The sequence below is a fragment of the Molothrus ater genome, chromosome 10 (genome assembly GCF_012460135.2).
Source record: "Molothrus ater isolate BHLD 08-10-18 breed brown headed cowbird chromosome 10, BPBGC_Mater_1.1, whole genome shotgun sequence".
NCBI classification, from domain to species: domain Eukaryota; kingdom Metazoa; phylum Chordata; class Aves; order Passeriformes; family Icteridae; genus Molothrus; species Molothrus ater.
The window spans coordinates 4,968,112-4,982,500 of NC_050487.2; the positions used below are offsets into that span (position 1 = coordinate 4,968,112).

The 14,389-nt window shown below is 58.8% G+C and overlaps 1 protein-coding gene across 3 annotated transcripts; it reads right to left on the reverse strand.

Annotated features, from left to right (window-relative positions):
- Positions 1–5,028: 5,028 nt before the first annotated feature.
- Positions 5,029–12,940, reverse strand: AMOTL2 (angiomotin like 2). 3 transcript variants are annotated; one of them, XM_036389227.2, is made up of 10 exons: positions 12,921–12,940; positions 11,211–11,972; positions 9,694–9,916; positions 9,061–9,205; positions 8,827–8,919; positions 7,914–8,209; positions 7,129–7,421; positions 6,803–7,014; positions 6,361–6,501; positions 5,029–6,182 (listed from the first exon to the last, which is right to left on the reverse strand). In XM_036389227.2, exons 2-10 carry the CDS (start codon positions 11,882–11,884, stop codon positions 6,124–6,126), a joined length of 2,136 nt encoding a protein of 711 aa, XP_036245120.1. In that variant the 5' UTR covers positions 11,885–11,972; positions 12,921–12,940; the 3' UTR covers positions 5,029–6,123. The 3 variants fall into 3 exon arrangements, with proteins under 3 accessions (XP_036245120.1, XP_036245119.1, XP_036245118.1); XM_036389226.2 differs by having other exon boundaries at positions 6,361–6,504; XM_036389225.2 differs by having other exon boundaries at positions 6,361–6,516.
- Between the last annotated feature and the right edge of the window lie 1,449 nt (positions 12,941–14,389).

Here is a 14,389-nt window from a genome sequence, read left to right on the forward strand (position 1 = left end):
CTCCAGCATCCCCAGCACACCAATGATCCCCAGAACCACAAGGATCCCCATCACCTCTGAGCATCCCAAACCTCCTTGAGCATCCTCAGCACCTCCAGCATCCCCAGAACCTCAATGATCCCCAGAACCACAAGGATCCCCAGCATCTTTGAGCATCCCAAACCTCCTTGAGCATCCTCAGCACCTCCAGCATCCCCAGAACCTCAATGATCCCCAGAACCACAAGGATCCCCAGCATCTTTGAGCATCCCAAATCTCCTCGAGCATCCCTAGTGCCTCCAACATCCCCAGCACCTCCAGCATCCCCAGAACCTCCAGCATCCTCAGTACTTCCATCATCCCCAGCCTCCTTGGGCATCCTCAGCACCTCCAGCATCCCAGGAGCCTCCAACATCCCCCTTCTCCAGCATCCCCAGCACCTCCAGCATCCCCCTTCTCAAGCATCCCCAGTACCTCCGGCATCCTGGGTGCCTCCAACATCCTCAGCATTTCCAGCATTCCCAGCTCCTCAAGCATCCCCAGCACCTGCAGCATCCTCCTTCTCAAGCATCCCCAGCACCTCTGGCATCCGGGGTGCCTCCAACATCCTGAGCACCTCCAACATCCTCAGCACTTCCAGCATTCCAGCTCCTCAAGCATCCCCAGCATCTCCATCATCCCCAGCACCTCCAGAATCCCCAGTGCCTTCAGCATCCCCATCCTTCTCTGGCATCCCCAGCACCTCCAGAATCCCCAGTGCCTTCAGCCTCCCCATCCCCCTTCTCTGGCATCCCCAGCACCTTCAGGATCCCCAGTGCCTTCAGCATCCCCATCCTTCTCTGGCATCCCCAGTGCCTCAAGCATCCCCAAGCTCCTCTGGCGTCCCCAACACCTCCCTGAGCATCCCTAGCTCCTCGTGCAGGGGAGGAGATGAGCAGGATGCCCAGCAGGCCGGATCCTGCCCAGCACTGCGCCACCTCCAGGCTCAGCCCCGAATTCCGTGGTTGCCGGCCACGGGGAGCAGCGGGAGCGGCTCCGGGAGCGGGTGCGAGCAGAGACAGCCGGGGAGCTCATCCGCCTGGTTTTTCAAGGTCACAGAGGTGGTGGGAAGGAAAGAAAAGAGAGCGAGGAGAAGGAAAAAAAAAAAAAAAAGTTGACTCAGAAACCGCAGGGAATTTTTTGCCTTTTTAGAATACTGGGAAGAGAAAAAATAGCCGCAGTTATTCAAAGCATCCAGGATAATAACAGCCTGTTTACTGTTTGCATGCAAAGATGGCAGGCAGGCAGCACAGCGCAGGGAACAGGAATGAGGAATTCGCCGCGCTCGCACCGCGGGCCCGACCGCTTCTGCTGAGCCCAGCAAAGCCCGGCTGGGGATCCTGGCTGTGAGGGCAGGAGCTGGGCAGCCCCACCGTGACACCTGGGCAGTCCCCACCTCCCAAGGGTGCTGGAGGAACGGTTTCAGGTGGCCCTGGGGCTGGGGATGATGGGGAGGGAGCTCCCGAGCTGGAATATGCTCCAAGGCTGAGTGGATGGAGCGTCCCAGAGGGTGTCATGGCCAACCCCTAAACAACGATCCCCCATCCTACCATCCCATCCCATCCCATCCCATCCCATCCCATCCCATCCCATCCCATCTCATCCCATCCCATCCCATCCCATCCCATCCCATCCCATCCCATCCCATCCCATCCCATCCCATCCCATCCCTGCCACAGAGCCACCTCTGATGCTCAGCAGGCATCTCCAGCCACCCCCTGGCAGGGTCACGGGAAGCCAGGGGGACAGGGGTGCAAGGACTGATGACACAGGGATACAGAGATCAAAGACAGAGGGGTGCAGGGTCAGGGGAATGCAGAAATCAAGACATGCTGAGGTTCTGAAGGGAGGTGACACCTCGGGGTGGCTCATTCTGCAATGGAATGCAAATCCCTATGAAAGGAATTTGGGAAGGGAGCGTTGACCCTCTGGCAGAAGAAAGCCTGGGGGGCACCCACCTACAAGCTCTGGACACAGAGAGGAGCCTGGAAGCCTGGGGGACCTCCAGAAAGGGGTGGGATGAGAGAGGGAGGGAGGGGGAAGGGAAGGGTTCAGCAGGACCAGCGGGGAGAGCTTCATTCCTGCCGGTGCCACGAGCAAGCCGGGACTTGAGGCGAGAGAAAGCACCCGGTTTGCCTGACTGGTTTGCTGAGAAGAGGCTGCAGGGCTGGCCCACAGCCTTGGCAGACTTCCCCCACCAGGATCAGGATTATTTGGAAGAGGGGGTGAAATTCCCTTTCTCCCAAATTCTGGTGGGGATTTTTTTGTTTTTAAACGGTTTTCCATATGGAGAGTGTGATGAGCTTGTCTTTCCCCATTCAGCTCTAGCATTCAGCAAGTGGAAAAGGAGTGGGGATGCATGAGGAGATGAGGAGGAGGAACCAGGGCACACAAAGGACATGCCAAAATTCAAGGATGCTCCAAGGACAAGTTCCAATGTTCTCCAAAATGAGGAAAAGCAGGAGCCACAGCTGCAGAGGCTGCTGTGGTGTGGCACCAAGCAATGAGGTGTTCCTGCCTGGGAATGGGGCTTGGTGGACAGCCAGGGAGCCCCAAGGAAATCCTTGGCCTTGTCCCAGCCCACTGTGACCACAGAGGGACCAGAACTCCCCAGAGAGCCCTGGAGCAGCAGAGCCATCTCCCTGTCACCCACAAGAGCTGCTGCCCCGGGATAGGGCATCCCTCCCAAAGCCACCAAAGTGACACCGGTGGCACTTGGAGCAGAGCCTGCTGGCCCTTCCCCATCTCTCCAGGGATGTAGATGTGCATGACAGGAGGAGTCTCATGCAGGTGCCAGCCCAGCCAGCAGCTCTGCTGGTACCTCCAGCACCCCCTGCCAGGGCATGGGAGCCCTGTGTCTGAGACAGGATACAGGGAAGCAGGGATACAGGGATGGAGAGATGAAGGACATGGAGACAGAAGGACACAGGGCTGCAGGAACACAAAGATGCAAGAATCAAGGACACAGAGATCACAGGGATGGGAGCAGGAGGTTTGGCTCCCACCTGGTGTTTCAGCTGTGCCATGGTGACAGGGACATGGAATAAAGGACAGACATGGGATAAAGGACCAGGGGTTATCCATGTTAAATGGGTCCAGGCAATGCTGATGGTGAAATCCAGGGAGATATTGTGGGAAGAGCAGACAGAAGTGCCTGTGGGGACAGAGCAGGTGATAACCCACCCCCACAGCAGCTTCCATGGCCAAGGTGTGCAGCTCCTTTGGGATGTTGCTCTGGCTGAACAGCATCCCTAACAAAGCACACAGCTCCTCGAAAAGTGTGGCAGGAGGAGCTGGGACCTCCTGCTCTACCTGCTGGATTTAGGAATCCTCTCCCTACAGCCCAATTCCTGTACCCACAGGTGGGCTTTGTACTTTTTTCTGACTGCCAGAGACTGAGAGCCCTGGGGGTGAGGATCAATGGGCAAAGCTCTCAACAGGAGCCCATTCTCTGAATCCCTGGTCTCAGAAAGCTCCCTGCAAATAGCCAGACCTGCAGCCAGGCCACTCTGCATCCGGATTTGGGTAAATAAAGGATGGGGTGTGAGAGCTGTGGTATGCCAGGAATGCTGCCGGCCTTCCCGGGCTCTGGAGCGGCGGGAGCTGGGGGAGGCAGGGCAGGTATGGCCCTGGCTGGAGGCCACCAGGATCCCCCAGACATATTCCCGACCTCAGCAGTTCCCTGTGAGCTTCCCACCCTGTTCTTCCCATCCCTGGCCCCGTTTCAGGGTCCTTTTCAGCCTTCTGCTTGGGCAGAGTTGATTTCCCTGCTCGCAACACACAGGAGAAGCCATTGGTGCATAGGAGGATCCCAGCTCCAAGCTTCACATCACTCCAAGTCTCCCTAACCTGCTCCTCGGGGATGGAGACCTGTCCCACAGCCACAGAAAGACCCACATTTTCATTTTTTAGCCATACTTCTCCCAGATTCCTGAGTGGGAAGGTTGGGGCTCAGCTGGGATTCAGCATCACTGTCCCACCATGACCAGTGATCCTCACTGCAGTCCTAAGGAATCCTGCCCAGGGAAAGGATGGAATCACCATCCTTGGAAGTGTTGAAAAACATGTAGATGTGGTACCTGGGGACATGGTTTAGTGGTGGCTTTGGCAGTGCTGGGTTAACAGTTGGTCTTGATGATCTTGAAGTGCTTTTCCAACCTAAATGATTCCATGGTTCCATGGAAGAGCTGGCAGCAAAACTGATTTCTGATGCTGTTGTTCCACATAATCCAAGCTGAACCCCATTGCAAAGCACAAGAGCTCCTGGTCCCCAGGGACAGCAGGATAACAAAGATGAGCTCCCAATTAATGCCAAGGGGTGGCACAATGGGAAAGCCTTGGCCTGGCTGGAGATGGCAGAGTCCCCAGGGATGTTCCCTGGGAAGCATTAACACCACAGTTATCAGACTATAGAAGTCCAACCCCTGGAAAACTTCTGGTCTTCTGGAAGACCAAGGAGCCAGGCAGAGTGGGAAGGGCTTAAAAATGGCTGACAAAGCCAAGGAGAGCTTGGAGACCAGGTCCATCCATGCTGGAAGAGATGAGGGACTCTTTTAAACAGTTTTCCATGTGGCAAGAGCTTAGGAGGGCAGGAAGGGGTTTTGTGAGGAAGAGGAGGATCCCATCAGATGCAGTTATGGGATGCAGAGATCAAGGACAGCAAGGTTCAAGGATTGAGGACACAGGGATGCAAGGCCATGAGGATGCAGAAACCAAGGACACAGGGATGCAGGAGTGCCAGGGCAGGAAGGAAACCACATCAACACTTTTAGGCAACTCCATTCTTTTCCCCCATGAAGGTGAGGGGAATGGGATCCCAATGGGATTTTGGGGAATGCAGAAATCCTCCTGAGCATTTTTCCCCTCTCCCATGCAGCTGCACCCCAAAACTCTCTGCCCTGGGGAGCTGGGAAGGACATGTGAACCAGGGGGTCAGCACTCCCAGACCCTCTTCCCCTGGTGGCTCCTCCATCTCTCTGCATTGCATGGAAAAAAAATAAAGTCCAAGTATCAATATTTGGGTTTTTTTATTAAAATATTGTTATACCAAGTGGAATGCTACAGCAATCTCGGTATAGGGTGGCATAACGAAACAGCCAGGTTTATGTTTAAATACTTAAAGATAACTTAAAACGCACAAACGAGAACTCGTCGTCTTTGGCAGGAAAAAAAGTTCACAGCACGAAAAAAAATACTTAAAAAGAAATACCAATATTAATATAAAATATATTAAGTCATGGGGTTTGGGGTTTTTTTTCCTCTTTCATAATTTTTTGTTTCTTTTCCATTTTGTAAACAATGCACGAGAACCGAACGCATTTTTTACGTGTCTGGGGAGAGAAAAATAAAAAATGCAGTTGGCCAGCAAATGCACATGTTGAAAGGGGAAAGAAATAAAGAAAAATATATATATATTTACATGAAGGGTGAGGATGGGAAGCTCCAAGGAGCAGGATGTTGGTGCTGGCTACGGGCAGAAGCCAGCTGCCAGTAGCCAGGGGACACAGCCAGGAGAAGAGTGACACATCCTGCTGCCTCCATCCTCAGAGCCTTTCACCTCCACTTTTCCTCCACCCTTCATCCCCTCCATTGTCATTTGTGTTTCACTGTCACCCCATCACAAAGCCTGTGACAGGCAGGATGCAGGTGATGGGAGTTTGGCGCTCCCAGTGCTTGGCTTGGCCACGTGGATCCGGGTGGTCGATGGGACGCACAGAGGATCCCTCCCAGCTCTGCCCTTGTGCAGAGTTCAGCTTGTGGGTACAGTTCGGGCCACCAGAGAGGGATTTTGCTGTTAGAAGCCAAGCACCCTCGTGGGTGCAGATGGCCAAGACCCAGAAGTGGGAGCTGGGATGGAGATGAAGTTGGGATGGAGCCAGGATGGGGGTGGAGCCACTGCGGGGTCCCCGGGCTCCAGCGCGCCCTGCGCAGCCAGGGACCTGTGTGGGCACTGAGGGGACAGTGACCCTGCCACATCCTGGAGTCACTGCCGAGACCGAGGGGACACTGCTGAGCTCCCGGCTCGGCCTCTCCTTCCCAGACACTTCTCCATCCCAACATGCTGGCAGGAGGGGTGGAGAGGCCACCGTGCAGCCCTGGGTGGCCTTAAATCAGGATCTCCACCATGTCAGACAGGTCCAGGGCTCTGGCAGCGGCCGAGCTCTCTGCAGAGAAAGAAAGGATTTACAGGGATTCGTAGGGATTCGAACCCACCCAACCCAACTGGGGCCTCAAAAATGCCTTTAAAAATTGCTGATCTTGTGCAAAGCCCATCCCAGGGATGGCAAGCCCATGTGCTGGGCCATCCCTACTCCCTGCCCCGTGCCATCTGGGGGGACTCACCCAGCCCTGCGGTGCCCTCGCCCTGTTCGCTGCTTCCGGCCGCTCCGTCTGTCTGCGTGCTGCCATCCTTGCTGCCGTGCTTGGAGTGGGATGGCAAGGGAAGGGCAGTGGACACTGCTGTCCCTTCAGTGGTGGCTTTGCCTGCTGGAGGAGACTCTGTTAGGGATTCAAGGTAAGGGATTCAAGCTTTTAAGGCCAGATTAGACAAGGCTTGAAGCAACCTGGTCTAGTGGAAGGTGTCCCTGCCCATAGGAGACGGTGGAACAAGATGAGCTTAAAGGTCCCTTCCAACCCAAACCATTCTGAAATTCTCTGATTGCTGGCTGATCCTGGAGGAATCAACCCTCCCCAAGCTCTCCAACTCCAAAACCACAGGAGAAAATTGCAAGCAGGTCCCCAGTGCCAAGGTGAAGGTAGGGAGCAGGCAGGTGTCCCTCTTTACCTGTGCTGCCACGGGAGCTGCCCTCGGATGACCGGTCACTCTGGCCAGCCCCTGGCCAGCTCGGGGCGGCGGAGGCAGCGAAGATGGAGGGCACGGATTTGGCCGGCCGCAGGGAGCCCTGAAGGGCTTTGCTGGGGTCCCTCCGTGAGCGCTGCTGCAGGACCTTGATGACAGCATCCTTCTCCAGGATTTGGGCATGAAGGGCTTTCAACCTGGAGAGCAGGAAAGGCAGAAGCTGCAAGAGGAGCTGGATGGGAAGAGGAGGATCCAGGCACTGCCCAACCAAAAAGTTTGATGCCAAATGCCTCTGGCAAGGTGGGACTAACCTGTTCTCCATCTCCTGGTGCTTGTGGCTGGCCAGGAGCAGGTCCTCATTGAAGCTGCTGTTGGGGGAGTGACGTGGCGAGTGGCTGATGAGGGTGGTGTCGCGCTGGGCGGCCGCCGTGGCCGCGGCGTCCATGGCGAACTGGCGCATGGTGCACTCCTCCAGGTACTTCTGCTCCCACTTGGTCATGTCGGCCTCCAGCGCCAGGATCTTCTCCTCCCTCTCCCTCAGCTGCTCCGACAGCGTGTGGGCGCTCAGCTCTGGCGTCCCCCCGCTGGTGGTGCCCGCCTGCCTCTGCAGCAGCCAAAACAAAGCCCCAGTGAGGATGAGGAGGTGCTGGGAGCATGCAGCACCCGCTGTGCCTGGCTGGAGCCACCGTGTGTCACAGACATCTTTTATGAAAAGTCTTTTTTTTAAAGATTTTTCCTTTTGAGAAGCTGAGAGGCTTCAAGAACAAAATGTAACCAATGGTTATCTGCTGCTGTGGAATGCAACAGGTGCATCTGTGATTGGTCTCATGTGGTTGTTTCTAATTAATGGCCAATCACAGCCCAGCTGGCTCAGACGGAGAGTCCAAGCCACAAACTTTTGTTATCATTCTTTCTTTTGCTATTCTTAGCCAGACTTCTGATAAAATCCTTTCTTCTATTCTTTTAGTATAGTTTTAATATAATATATATAATAAAATAATAAATCAAACCTTCTGAACCATGGAGTCAGATCGTCTCTACCCTCATCCTAATACCCCTGTGAACAGCATCAGAGCCGTGCCTCGCCAGCACCCACCTGCTGAGCCCGCAGCATCTTCAGCTCTTGCTCCAGGCGGGTGCGGAGCCGCAGCTCCAGCTGCTCCCGCTTCTCGCAGGCGGCCTGGAGCTGCCCCAGGGCTGCCTGCAGCCGCTCCACCTTCTCCACGTAGGCTCGTTTCTTCCGCAGCTCGGCCTCTGCCTTGGCCGCCCGTGCCTGGGCGCTGCCCAGGGCCTGCTCCAGCAGCTCTGCCCGCCGCCGCTGGTCCTCGTTGGCGCTGCGCAGCAGGGACACCTCCCGCTCCAGCTTCTCCTTCTCCTGCTGGTGCTCGTAGCCTGCAAGGGAACCCCACAAATCTCAGACATTCAGCTTCCCTGAGGCTGTGAAGCCCAGTGGGGATTCTTTGCTTCCCAACATCTGGCCATGCCACCCCTTCCTCCAGATCTTCTTTCAAACGAGGGGCATGGGCATTCCAGATGGCCAAAAGCCTCCACTGCCAGCCTAATTCCAGCCTAAATTTTAGCTCAGGAAGGGTGAAACCTGCCTGGTGTGAATCCAGCCACCTTAGGGAAGGGCATGCAATTCTTCCTACTAACACCAACATCCTGTCTCTCTGCTAAAATTTAAGTATATTTTCCCCCAAAAATGCCCAGGCTTGCATGGCTGCGAAGTGCAGGAGGGAGGAGGGAGAGAACGGCCGGGCTGGCGTGGGGCGGGAGTGCGGGCTTGGTGCTGGAAGAGCCGGAGCTGCGGCAGGAATGTGGGGAATGCGGGTCACGCCGCCGGCCGGCCGCCGGGATTAATGGCTCGAGTCCAGCGCCAAGAACTGCTCCATCCTCCCTGGGGAAGGGCGAGAGCTGCCGCCCGACACCCGCCGCCTCCTCCAGCCGAGCCCTGCTCGCAGACGCCCGGGGAGCCGGGCAGGGATGGGTGTCCATCCCCCTGGACTTACTCTGTGCCAGGAGTTTGGCCACGCTGGCCTGGTTGCTCTCCTGGTTTTCCTGGTTCTTGCTAGCCAGCTGCTTGTTCGCCGATTCCAACCTCTCTGGTTCAAAACAAAAAAAAAACCAATTAAGATTTAAATGCAAGGTGTTGGCTGGAGGAAAGGGGAAAAGCCTGTTTTCCCATGGAAACAGCTGGGGGACACAGAGCACCCACAGGGAGGGGGACACAGAGGATCTCTCACCTTTCAGGTCTCGGTTGAAATCCTGCAGCCGTCGCATCTCACAATCTCTCTTGTTCCTCATGGCTTTCTCCAAGGCTTCCCGCTTGGAAGACGCCTTGACGAGGTTTTCGTAATCCTCCGAGATGCGCTGGATCTCGTTCTCCAGCTGGGGTGGAGGAAGGGACAAGCCAGGGTTAGATATTCATGGAATGAGGAAAGGCACATGCCAGCCAAAGCCCAGCCAGGCTGCTCAGCCCAACCTGAGCTGCCAGAGGAGCTCAGTGCACCCCAAGTGCACTGTTTTGGGGGGGAAACTGATGTTTTTTTGGTCTTTTCTCTTATGGAAGAGTTTCTCCACAGATTTTGGCTCTGCCATAGCCCAGCCACGGGGAACAGCCGCCCCTTGTAGACGGCCACACAAAGGGCTTTCTGTGGCGGCTGGGATGGGGGGACAGGCGGAGGGAGAGGGTCACTGGAGAATGGGCTCCTTCTCCCCAGCCCCGGCTGCCCTGCTGCAGCTGCTCCGAGGGGAACAAGCCGCCAGAGGGAGGAGGAGAAAGAATTAAATCACTAAAGGGGGTGAATTTTCACAGCAGCTGGTCTAGCATCGCCCCGGGCAGGAAGGGACACGGGAAGCTGCCATCATTCCCTCACCTTTTGGATGCGGCTCGCCTTCTCGGCACAGCTCTCCAGCTCCCGCCGCAGCTTCTCGCTCTCCCGCTGCAGCCTCTCGTTCTCCCGCAGGACGGCGTCTGCCCGGGCCAGGCGGCTGCCGGCCGACACCGCCTGGGCGCTGACCAGCGCCTCCACGCCCGCCGGACCCAGCGCGCCCGGGCACAGCGGCAGGAAGGCGGCTGGCACCGAGGTGGGCAGCACCCTGCAGAGAGCGAGGAGGGGGTGTCAAGGTTTGGCAGGGTGGGAGAGCTGGCTGCAGCTCCAGCATCCCATCAAGCACGTGCTGGTGCCTCCAAGTCACCTCGAAGGAGGTGGAAGTGCCTATCCTGCTTTTTAGAGCTGGGAAGCGCTTGCTCTCTAGCCACCAATCCCATCTTGCAGGGATGCCTTGACCTGACCCCTCCAGGACCTGGCCAGTGGGTCTGGATGGGCTCCCAAACCCCCAGGTCCCTCTCTTGCTGGGAATGCTGCAGGCAGCCTGGCATAGGATCCACCTTGGAAGCCAGAATTTTCCTTATTTTCTGTGCAAAGCAAAGGCTCCTGACACAGGTCCTCACTGCTAAACTGTGGATGTGTCCTTTTTATACTGGGAGGAGCCAGGCCAGCCTGGCTGCCCCTTGTGCCACTGCTCCAGCATCCCACCTCACCATCCCTCCTGGAATGCCTGGAGCAGGGTGGCTGAGCACGGCCCGGCCCTGCTGCGCTCCCCCGCGGGCTGCCCGCCAAGGGCTGCATTCCTGCGGGATGATATAGGAGCAAGGAGGAATAAATACATCTTCCTCGCAGCTCCCCTTCCCCTCTTTGTTCCCTGGAAGGAGAAGGTTTTCCTGCTGGAGATGCTATCGCTCTCTGCCTGGATAGATCAGCAGGGCTGGGAGCAGTGTGTCCTCACATTGAGCCACCAGTTCCCTTCTTCCCATCATTTTCCACACTGGAAGAGGTTGTTTCCAGTCCTCCTCAAATTCCAGGCAATGCCTGGACCCCCAGATGTCCATTTCACAGTCACCCTGGGGCTTTGCCACAGGCACTGAGCTGCCAGAGGGACTACAGACCACCTGGCACCAGCCCAGGCTCTGCTCAGCAGCAATTCCAAGTATCATGGACATTCCCAGCTCAGGACCATGGCATGGCTTTCCGTGGAGCAGGGAGCATATTTGTCTTCCACCCTGCCCCATACCTATTCCACATTTAGCTGTTTCCTGGGCTGCTTCCAGCTCCTGGGTTATTCCCTAAGTTACCCCCAGCTCCCTCCTGGTGCATGGGGAGGAGGCATTCCCATTGCTGTGGGAATGGGATTTTCTTCATTGGTTGGAAAAGCCCAGCCACACTGGGGGAGCTGGGGACAGGAGCAGAGTGGGGGGCTCTCAGCAGACCCCCACAGCCTGGGCCAGTGAGGACAAAAGCAGCTGCTCTGGGCCCCCGCTGCCCTTCCAAGCATCCATCCTGAACATTCCTGAGACACATCCAAAAGCAGAGCCCAGGGGCCACAGCTTTACCTGATCTCAGGATGCTGAAATCCAGGACCTTCCCGGGAGCAGGCTCGGGGCTCAGCCAGGTAAGCATCCTGGGAAGGGATGACATAGGGATACTCCGGGGGCGGTCCCCGCGGCTCCGTGCCCTCGGGCTGCTGCCCGCGCAGGGGGACGAGCTGCCGGGAGAGCTGCGGGAAGCTGTGGGAAGCGCTGATGGGGCTCTGCGCCTTGGCCCCGTTCCTCTCCAGCGACATCCGCATGAGCCGCTCGCTCAGTGACCGCACGTGGCCGTGCTTCAGCTCCTTGAGCCCCTCGTCGGGGCGCCGGGCGCCGCTCTCGGCCCGGATTCCCGCTCCCCGCTGCGATGCCAGCAGCTGGGAATGAGCCTTGGCCTCCTCGTAGGTGGGCAGCTCCTCGCCCTTGGGCGGGCACAGCCGGTAGACGCTGTTCTCTAGGTAGACGTGGTCGGAGTGATGCTCCTGGCCCTGCGGCTCCTGCCGCGTGGATTGCTGCACCATCTGGCTCTCCTCCGGGCTCAGGCTCTCCAGGGAGGAGCGAGGGCTGCCGCCGCCGCCGCCGCGCAGGGCCTGCTGCTGGATGGCCAGCAGAGTGCGGTTCTCCGTGAGATTCCCATAGCGCAGCTGCTCCTGGATCAGCCGGTGCAGCACCGTGCCGTTCGAGTCCTCCGCCGTCCTCATGTCCGTCCGTGCCGGCGGCAGAGCCACGTTTCCACCCGAGAAGAGGAGTCCCGGGGGACCTCAACAGCGACTGGGCACGCCGAGACACCTGCGGGAGGGAGAAACGGGATTGTTGGGAAGCAGCCGGGGCAGGACGGTCCGGATCCTGGTGGACACGGGATTGTTTGCCAGGAATCTGGCCCGGACGTGCCGGAGGGGTGGGAGCCCGTTGCGGCGGTGGGAGAGAGGAGCAGCCCCCGCAGTGGGGTGGCCAAGCACCGGCACCGCACCTGGGGCTGGCTCCGGGGCTGGTCCCCCATGGAGCCGGGACTGGCACTGGCCCGGGATAAAGCGGGGGATAAAGCGGCCCCACGGGACCGGGCACGGAGCCACCGGGAGATGGATAGGACCCCCCATCCCCGGACCCGGGGGTCCTGGATTGTGTCCAGAAGTGTCCCAGTCCCGGTGAGGGTCCTGGGATTTTTCCGTGGGGGAGGGAGAATATTCCGGTCCCCTTTGGAGTGGGGGCGGCGGGCGAGTCCCGGTCCCAGCGAAAAGAGTCCCGGTTCTGGGGCCGTCCTTTTCCCATGGAGGGATCCCAGTCCCGGCTGGGGCCTTCCTTGGGCCGGGGGGGTTCGATCCCGGTCAAAGAATCCCAGCCTCAGGGGGGTGCCCCAGTCCCGGCTGGGAGGATCTCGGTCCAAGGGGGTCTCGGTCCCGGGATTGCTGGTCCGGGTGGGTCCCGGTGCCGAGAGAGGTCCCGATCCCTGCTGGGAATTCCCAGTGCCGGGGGAGCGTCCTTTCCCCGAGGGGCATCCCCGTGCCGGGGGGGTCCCTGTGCCGGTCGGGGGTCCCGATCCCGGTCGGGGCGTCCCAGTGCTGGAGGGGTTCCCTGTGCCGGGGGGGAGGGGGTGCCAGTCCCGGGGAATTCCCGGTGCTGGGGGGTCCCGATGCCGCTCGGAGGGTCCCGGTGCCGGTCAGGGGGGTCCCGGTGCCGGGGAATTCCCGGTGCCGGGGGTCCCCGGTGCCGGTCGGGGGTCCCGGCGGCGGAACTCACCGGGGCATGGCGGAGCGGAGCGGTGCTGCGGCGGCTCTGAGCGTCCCGGGGCCGCGGGGGCCGGGCCGGGCTTTGCTATGCCCGGAATGTGGGGCCGGTCCCGCCCCGCTCCGCCCCGGGGCCGCCGCCGGCGCAGGAGCGCGGCCGGGAGCGGGAGCGGCAGCTGCGGCCGGGGGGGCGGCTCTGCCCGCCAGCTGTCCCGGGCCGTAAATCTGCCCCAGCCTTTGTCTGTGGGGCCGGGGCACCCCGAGCCTGCTGGCCCCATCTGCTCTGCCCCCTCGGGCCCCCCCTTCTCGCATCCCCCCTCCTTACATTCCCCCTCTTCGCATCCCCCCGCCTCGCATCCTGCGTCCTCGCATCCCCCCTCCTCTCATCCCCCTTCCTCGTGTCCCTCTCCTTACACCCTCCTTCTCACATCCCCCCCTTCACATCCCCCACCTCACACCCCTGTCTTCTCATTCCCCACCTCACATTCCTCCTCGTGTCTTCCTTACATCCCCCTCCTCACATCCCCCTCCTTATGCCCCCCTCTTCGTATTTCACATCCCCCATCTCGCATCCCCCCTCCTCACCTTCCCCCTCCTTGCATCCTCTCTTCACATCCCTCTCGTTGCATTCCTCCCTCCTTGTGTCCTCCATCCTCACACCCCCCTGGCCGAGGATGCCAGCTCCCTGTGGATGCAGCAATTCCTGCCCGCTCGTGTCTGCCTCGGCACCTTTGCGTGTCCCCTGCTGCTCTCCCAGCCTCAGTTTCTCCTTTTGAGCTCTGCCACCCCCTTCCCTGGGGGGACACAGGGATGCAGGAAACCATCAGGGGCTGAACTCCCCCTTCAAAGCACCCTGGCTCATCTCTGGGGGGACACTGAGCACCCCCAGCCCCAAAGCAGTGGAGCACCAGCCCCATCCCAGCCCCAGGCTGCCGGTGCAGAGTCCAGAGGCCCCGAGAGAGACGGCAGATGGCCGGAGGGGAGGCGGCGGGGAGAGGCAGGTGCAGGGGAAAATTGCTTATTAGCTCCGGGACATTAAGCTCCCATTCTTTTGAGGGAACTCAAAAGCATCTTCTGACTGGCACAGAGCCGGGAGGCTGATCTGGGAGGGGGACATGGGGATCTCCAGCCTCCTCTCCTTGTTTTTCTGCTCCATCACACGCTGGTATCATCCCCAGGGCACCCAGGGTGCAATAGCAGACACAGGGCTGCAGGCACAGTTCACTACCTCTGGGTTGTCTCCCCAAAAATGGGGGGAAAAATAAATCTCCAATGTGTAGCAGGTACCAGACTCAAAGGCAGAGGAGCATGGAAAGAAAATGCAGAGAGATGGAGTCAGTGCTTGGAGGAAGAGGAGCACCTGGAAGCTTAAGAATCAGCCCAGTTTTCCCAGTGACAAGTCAAATCCTCATGGATGAAGGTTGAAATGTTGGAATTGGCACCCTGAAGGTCGAGTGAGGGTCTAGTTTGGTGTGGGGAGGA

Coding starts and splice junctions, on each gene's coding strand:
- AMOTL2 (XM_036389225.2), bottom strand. CDS start 11,884: ATGAGGACGGCGGAGGACTCGAACGGCACGGTGCTGCACCGGCTGATC. Junction 9,206..9,693: donor AGGCGAGCCGCATCCAAAAG/GTGAGGGAATGA, acceptor CCTCCACCCCAG/CTGGAGAACGAGATCCAGCG. Junction 6,517..6,802: donor CAGCTCCCGTGGCAGCACAG/GTAAAGAGGGAC, acceptor AATCCCTAACAG/AGTCTCCTCCAGCAGGCAAA.